The sequence below is a fragment of the Numida meleagris genome, chromosome 2 (assembly GCF_002078875.1).
Source record: "Numida meleagris isolate 19003 breed g44 Domestic line chromosome 2, NumMel1.0, whole genome shotgun sequence".
NCBI classification, from domain to species: domain Eukaryota; kingdom Metazoa; phylum Chordata; class Aves; order Galliformes; family Numididae; genus Numida; species Numida meleagris.
This window is the reverse complement of record NC_034410.1, coordinates 121,247,131-121,255,020: the sequence shown is the minus strand read 5'-3', so window position 1 is coordinate 121,255,020 and position 7,890 is coordinate 121,247,131. Positions and strand designations below refer to the sequence as shown.

Here is a 7,890-nt window from a genome sequence, read left to right as displayed (position 1 = left end):
CTTTGCCCTTTCAGCAGTGTTTGAAGATTAGTAAGTGCTTGTAAAGTGCTTGAGTAATACTATAATGATGAGTACTCCAGAGAAAAACATTAATAAACTGATAACATTCTCTTTAGTGCAGTGTTCAGGAAGGAAACCATAAACAAGATTCATTATACACAGGGACTGATGGGCATTCAGCAAAACATGCTGTTTACTACTGATCGCTATCCTTTTCATGTACTGATTGTGGAAAAACATACCTATCTGTGCAGCTCAAGTCTCTGTCACTGGCCATAGCACATAGAGGGCTGAACTTTTTCCTCATGCTGCCATGGCTTCCCACTTTCCCTTTTCCATAGGTCTCATACAGAGATAACATTTACTCTCCTCACAGAGTTGTCTCTGATGACATATGTAAACAGTCTGGGAATCCTTTGATGGAAATCAGCAGAGAAATGAAAAGCATTTACTGTGTATTGTTTGTTATGCCAATTTCTTTAAAGATATCCCTAGACCTTAAAAATTTCTGAAGTACATATTAAACCAACATGTACATGATTTACTAGCATTCCTTGAAGTAACCGGTTAATCATCTTCACAGACAAGTGAAAAAGTATGTTCTCTTTTCTGAATGATTAAGCTAGGCTTCCCATAACATTTTACTGGCAAGTAGGGCCATGACAATCAGCTAAAAACAGAGGGAGAGGAAAATACGTGTAATCGAGACGCTGAAGCCATAGAATCTACTGTGAAAAATAAGAAAAAATGGGAAAAAGAAAGGGCAATGATCCCAAAGATGTGAAAAGAAAAGAAAAGACCAAGATGCAACTCAAACGAAGAATAGGTTGTTTTGATGGGGTAAGTTTTATTATCGGCTCAATAGTTGGGGCAGGGATCTTCGTGTCTCCCACAGGAGTGTTAAAGCATTCCCTGCTTAATGTGGGTGTTGCATTAACAATCTGGACTGCGTCTGGACTAGTTTCTCTTATGGGCTCCCTCTGCTACGCAGAGCTGGGCACTGCTCTGCCGTTTTCCGGAGGGGAATACAGTCATATTAAAAGAGGCCTTGGATCCCTACCTGCCTTTGTGTTCATCTGGACATCAACGTTTACCAAGCCAGCATCAAATGCTGCCCGTGCCTTGCTATTCGCTGAATATGCCACCCAGCCCTTCTACGGCATTTGCCCTGCACCAGAAGTGCTGAAGAAATGCTTGGCTTTGGCCGTCCTCTGGTCACTGGGGATTCTGAATGGACGCAGTGTCAAAATGGCTGCATGGGTGCAGACGGTGTTCACCCTGCTGAAGATGATGGCATTGTCTGTAATTGCTGTCGGTGGCATAGTTCTGCTTGTTGGTGGAAGGAAGGAGAATCTAGCCAGGTTTGAGAATGTGTTTGACTCAGAGATGCCTAACGCGTCACAGATCGCTGAAGCCTTCTTCCAGGGACTGTATGCATATGGTGGTTGGTGGTCCCTCAATTATATGGCAGGTATCTAGCTCTTTTTCTTTAGATTTTATTCTGCAATAGCAATTTGTAACATTCCTCAGATAGTGTTAGAAGAACTTGTCTGACCTTCAGGTTTATGCACATTTTCTGGTACAAATTTTCCGCTGATCTTGTGTTTGATAGGGATGGTAAAAGAGACATTGCTCTCCTGTATGGATGTTCCTTGCTTCTTGTGTAGTCTCCAGAATGAAATTAACATTTACAAAGGTCTACAAGAGAAATTCAAGAGGTTTATTTAAAATCTCATGTGTAAATAGAATCTTTCATATCTTAAAAAATTAAAGTTTGAGTTCTTCAGTGTCAGTACATTTTTATAAAAGAATGCTTAAATTAAGATATTTTTGCCAGCCTATTTGCTCAGTAGGGACCAAATCCAAAAAGGTGATTGACTTATTTGTATTTCAGAATCTAAACCTTCCCTGATTTGTACACGGACAGATTCATACTGAATTGCATTAAAATATATCAGTTTGAAGGGATATGTAGTATAGCCTGTCTGTGATAGTTCCTTGAGAACAGACATTGAAGAAAAATGTAAAGGAAGTGGTATAAATCATCTGATATAACTTATATCCAATTTTAAACATGCAAAATGTTTTGGAATATTCATTTACTTATGCTGTTCTATATCTGTTGATAGGTAACACAATTATACAGCAGTCTTTCATGAAAATCGTAAAGGGATAATGCTCGTAGTTAGTTATGCACTTCACAATGAGTTAACAGTGTTTTATAGTATCATTAGATTTGTGGAGTTAAGTTGTAAGCAAATGGATGGCGCTGCTTTATCTTTAACCTTACTCATCCATTGACCTCTACCACATGTAAAACATTAAATAAACCTAACGTGTGAAATGTGTAACATAAAGTTCAGTGGTGAAAACAGTGTGAAAATTGGGTTAATATTTAAAACAATGACAATTACTATTAAAATCCTGCTAATCCTGCATTTGGAATTTGCTGTTGTTAAAAAGGTGAGAAAAATCAGAAAATATATTTTTGAAATCTTAGGATTTTCTTAAAGGGAAGCATTTAGCTTTGTAAACCCAAGAAAATGCAAAATTATTCACAAAGTACTATTTTCTGATCAGTTATCACAAGTAACAATTGCAATACACTAGTCATAAATGCAATACACTGGGTAGCGCAGCTGTTTAGACAGATGCAACTATGCAATAGACCTCTCCTGAACTTTTCTTCAACAATAACTTTCATTGCTGTGAGCCTCAGCTAAAGGATCCCATGCCAGCTGGATGTTGGGACTGTAACTAGCAACAAAACAAATGGAAAGACAAATTTAAATCAGCTATTTTGGTGATTGTCTCCTTTTGTGCTCAAAATTATAAATGTATTTCTTCCATTTTAAATGAATCCCCAGTTCTCCAATAAACTGTATCTGCATTTCCCTGTTGTTCTCATTCTGTCCCTATGCAGTCTCTGTGCTACACCCCAGAATAGGGTAGGATCAAAGCTGTTGCAGAAGGCAGAGATAGGTTTTGGAAAGAAAAATGAATCACCCTCCCTCACCAGCCTATATCAGTACTGATAAGAGTAGTGTTAAGCTAAGATACCAGGTTTAGCACTAAACACTTTCACTCCACCACTTTTGTCGTGGAAATGATAATGGCAGAATCCAGCTGGCGACTGCCCTTTTTAAAAGCCACTGCATTACTGCGTCTCTGTCAATACCTTCGTTCTTTCTTGTAATGTTTTCTGTATCTCCTGCTGTAAGAGCAAAGAGAAATGTTTTGGGCAGGAAAATACACCGAGAACGATCATCAGAGAGCTGAAGCGCTTCCCTTTGAGGACAGGCTGAGAGAGTTTAAACAAGAGTGTGGATTTAGACTAGGTATTAGGAAGAAATTATTTACTGTGAAGGTAACGAGACACTAGAACAGGTTGCCCAGAGAGGTTGGTGTAGATGCCCCTCCCTGGAGGCATTCAAGGCCAGGCTGGATGGGGCTTTGAGCAACCTGGTCTAGAGGGAGGCGTCCCTGCCTATAGCAGGGGGTTGGAACTAGATGATCTTAAAGGTCCTTTCCAACCCAAACCATTCTATGATTCTTTGAAAGTTTTGAATCAGGGCTTAGATTTAAAAGTATGGCTATTTGGAAATTCATTACCAAATCAATATTCTAACGTACAGCCATATGTTTGTTCAATCAAATCAGAGAAAATTTATCAGTCCTTCATCATTTTTATCAGTCTGTCAGGTCTTTCTTTTCCCAAGCCACCTGATAGTTAAAAAAAGACAAAGGGAAAAAAAAGTTCTAAATACTTCATTTAGGATTTTTTGATGATAAACTATTTGAAAACTACTGCAGGAACACACAAGCTGTGTAGTTTAGGAACCACGATTAGTGGTTGGGGCAGGATTTCTGTGTCAGTCATGTCAAGGTCTGTGCAGATTCACCATTGAAACACGCTTGCAGAAGTTACATTGCTTGCTTCATTTCATTATCATTATTATTATTATTATTTAATTGTATTTTTCAGAAGAGATGAAAAACCCTAGCAGAAATATCCCTTTAACTGTGATGACTGCTCTTCCTGCTGTAATTGTTTTTTACTTACTGGTAAACATCTCATATCTGACTGTCCTCACACCAAAGGAAATTGTCTCCTCAGGTATGAGTTTGATATTTTTGTTAAAAAGGTGAGGTCCATTAGTGTACCTGTTTGATGTCAATGTACTGGATTACTTGAGCTCACCTAACTCTACAATTGGGAAGTGTGAGTTTCAGTCTAAGTTTTAAAAGACAGTCATGGTTTAATTTTACTGCATGATGTAGGTTGGACTGAATGCAGATAGGTGTCAAAATTCTGGCTTATACCTACACTGGCTAAAAAGAAATCAGAAGTGCATTAAAACGTCGAAATCAAATGAAAATTGGGCCCTTGTTTGATATAGGTAGGAACTTAGTTTTCCTATAGTTTTAATTCTCTCTCCTCCTTCCTTCCCCACCTCACAGTATGTAAGGATAAAGTCCTTACTGTTTAGGATGGGAACAAATAAACTGTCTGAGTTACCTGTGATGATAAATAATACAGAAAAAGCTATAGACAGGAAAATACAGCCATTTGGGGTTGAAGAGGGGTTATTCATGATAAATATTCTCATTTCTTGGAAGACTGTACAAAAGTCCAGTTTCTGTGAAGCTTATCTCAGATGCCATACCAGTAAGTTATATATAAAAAGGGCCAAGAGGAGCTGTATTTCCATTTGATTATCCAAAAAGCACCTTTTAAAATCCCAGCCTAATGAGACTGAACTGTCAGACCTCACCCTCTCCAGGAGTGACAAAAAGCCAAACCCCATTTAAACGAGCAGTTCTTTTTTTTCTTTCTTTTTTTTTTTTTTCCTGTAAAAACAGCTCAATAACATAAATGATGGTGTAGCTGTCACTCAGCAGCCCCATATTGTCGTCTGCCCACGATCAGGCAATCTGCTGGGAGAGACACAGGCATTTACAGATCCATTCTGGCAGGAAAGCAGCAGTGGATACCAGAACATCAGCGAGCAGCTGTCTGGCTGGCACAAGCAGTTCCTAAAATGCTGGAGGAGTGGAGCTTATTTACGTCAGCTGAGGAAATGGCCTTAAAATTATAGCTCTCGTTTCAGACGTTTCTGTATGTTGCTGCAATTCTTGATTGTTCACTACATTTTTTGTTGTTGTTTTCTTCTCCCCGAATCTGAGGAGTTTTATACTGTGTGAATCACTGCAAGATCTATATTCCTCATGGCACTCAGTCATAGGCATGCCAAATATTAGTCCTCAATATAATATGGGCCATTGCCAATTTCTGAGAAATATGGGAAAGTCACTTGTTCAGTAATAATCTTTCACATTTCTCAGTTCTACCCAAAGCAAAATCAGATTAATAACATGCTTTCTAACCTGTCTGTTTATATACATATAGTTGTGTTGGCAGTTTCCTCTTAACAGTAGGTCATGTCACCACTGTGGTCATGCAGGAGATTAATGTTTTAATTTTCTTTACTCAGATGGCCCTGCTTGTGTGTTTACATTCGTTATTCATGATGCTGATATGCAGCCATACTGCTTACAGTGTGGTCAGTCCATTGCCTCCTGTTGACCACCGTGGCTTCACCCAGCAGCTTTTGTGGTGGGCAGCAGTCCTTGCTGCTACCTACTCCATGCAAGTTTTAGCTCCTGAATACAATGCAGATAGAATTAGATTAGACTCATTTGATTATTTAAACAAACAAACAAACAAACAAACAAAAAAACGCCAAAAGAACAACAAAAAAACCCCAAACAAACAAAAAATACCCCCCAAAACAGGCATTCCTAATAAGTAATAGATATTTCCATGCATTTTTAGTTTCCTTTCTGTTGAGTCAGTTGGAAATTCAGAGCATGGTACTTAGACCACTACTGATGCTTTGTTTTCTTGCAGTTGCTGTGGCAGTAACTTGGGCTGATCGAGTGATCCCCTCCATTGCCTGGATCATTCCTCTCTCCGTTGCCATCTCAATATTTGGTGCCCTCAACAGCAGCATGTTCACATTAGGTCGATTAAGCTATGCTGGAAGTCAGTCAGGACATTTACCTGTTTTAATATCCATGCTTAACGTCCATACTTGTACTCCAGCACCAGCCATGATTTTTTCAACCACCATTGCATCCATTTTTATAATCCCCTCTGACCTTATTATGTTAACAAATTACTTCGGATTTTCTGCCTGGCTTATGATTGGATTGACTTGTGCAAGCCTGATTGTACTTCGATACCGGGAACCTAATCTACATCGACCATACAAAGTAATTGGAACTAAGTTGTCAAATATTCTTATGGCTTTTTTGCATCATGGGTATCATGCAAAAGTTATGGAACAAATGCAAGACAAAAGTTGATAGTTGCTACAGAAATACAAATGGTAATCACAGTGATTAGAACCTTACTCTGCTTCATACTGTAGGGAAAAGGTAAAAAAACCAGATGGCCTTTGCCCCAGAGAGCTTACCTGAAAACAAGAAATGAATATGCACAGAACTGGGGAGATGTGCAAACGAGGAACAGGAAATCATACTGATGTGGAGCAGTGACAGGAACCATGTGGGATCCAGGCTGGCAGTTGTTGGTTTAGGAGACCTTTGTATGCTCCCATCTTTCTTCATCCAACCACAGGCATTAGGGTCAGGTTTGATTTCATCTCAATCTGTCAGAAAACTAGGCTGGAAATGCACTGTTAATTAGCATTAATCACCCTGGGGTGAGATTGAAGCAACACAAGTGGTATTATGGTGTGGCAAAGAATGCATTATTACTCTAACGAATGATACATGAAACTGTGTAGCTATTTCCTAACTTTTTTTTCCCTCTTTCTCTTGCAGGTGTTTCTGCCAGTTCCATTTGTGATGGTAGCCATGTCATTCTTCTTAGTTTTAGCTCCTATAGTCTGGTCCCCGAATCTGCAATATTTTTATGCTTTCTTGTTTATGCTGGGGAGTCTTGTTGTTTATTTTCCTTTTGTACATTTTAAATTGCATTTTGCATTTTTTGATAAAATTACTTGCTACTTGCAGCTACTGCTGGAAGTTTCTCCTGCTGATGGTTCTGATGAGAGTAAATGTGAATAATGACAACTTTTTAATCCCAGTACAACTGACAGCCAATAGAAGATTTTCTTTAACGGAGATTGTAGGTCAAGAGTTGGATGTTACATGTCATATATAGGAATGTGTGTTTGTATATGTATATATGCATGTATACATATACAAATGTACAAATGTGTGTATACATATATGAATATGTATGTATAGACATCTAGTTTCAGGACTGTGTGTATATGTAAATGGTAGTATGCATATCCATACATAGATATACATATTTAGTAGATGCAAATAATCCCATTTAAATTGATAAAATCCATAAGATGCTCCCTCTTGCTCCTGAAGACACCATTAAAGTTGCATATATAATTGAAAAAACAGAAATTAAATTAAAGAATCAATACTTACCAATATTATCATAAAGAAGTAAATATGTACTTGTCACCATCATTTGATAATGCACTTTTAGTCTCTAAAGTAAATTGGCTGGATTATTTCTAGTTCTTAAAAGTTTATTAGAACTTCTGGTTTTAAAGGCCTTAAACTTCTATTCATCTGCTAACTTTTTTTGTCTGAATTTATTTTTAATAAAAAATCTTTGAAGAACATTGTAAAATTGACTGAGACTTCTTTTTCAATCCCAAGAAAACTGTACCTGATGAGCCTTGGCTAGTTTAGACCAACACATAGTGGGGGTCTAAAATTTACACATGGGGTGAAATCTTAGCATGCCTCAAATAGAGCAATAAGAATTATTTATCCTGTTTGTCACACCAATAAAATTCAATAACCAGATTAATTTACTAAATTGTTAAATCTAAC

The 7,890-nt window shown here is 37.9% G+C and overlaps 1 protein-coding gene across 1 annotated transcript; it reads left to right on the top strand.

Moving 5' to 3' along the window:
* Nucleotides 433–7,659, top strand: SLC7A13 (solute carrier family 7 member 13). The gene is made up of 4 exons (XM_021389052.1): nt 433–1,471; nt 3,986–4,117; nt 5,912–6,276; nt 6,850–7,659. Exons 1-4 carry the CDS (start codon nt 748–750, stop codon nt 7,093–7,095), a joined length of 1,467 nt encoding a protein of 488 aa, XP_021244727.1. The 5' UTR covers nt 433–747; the 3' UTR covers nt 7,096–7,659.

Excerpts from the sequence above, each read along its gene's own strand:
- SLC7A13 (XM_021389052.1), top strand. The coding sequence starts at position 748 with ATGGGAAAAAGAAAGGGCAATGATCCCAAAGATGTGAAAAGAAAAGAA. Across the intron at positions 4,118-5,911 it reads AAAGGAAATTGTCTCCTCAG|TTGCTGTGGCAGTAACTTGG; the intron begins GTATGAGTTTGA and ends GTTTTCTTGCAG. Across the intron at positions 6,277-6,849 it reads ATCTACATCGACCATACAAA|GTGTTTCTGCCAGTTCCATT; the intron begins GTAATTGGAACT and ends TTTCTCTTGCAG.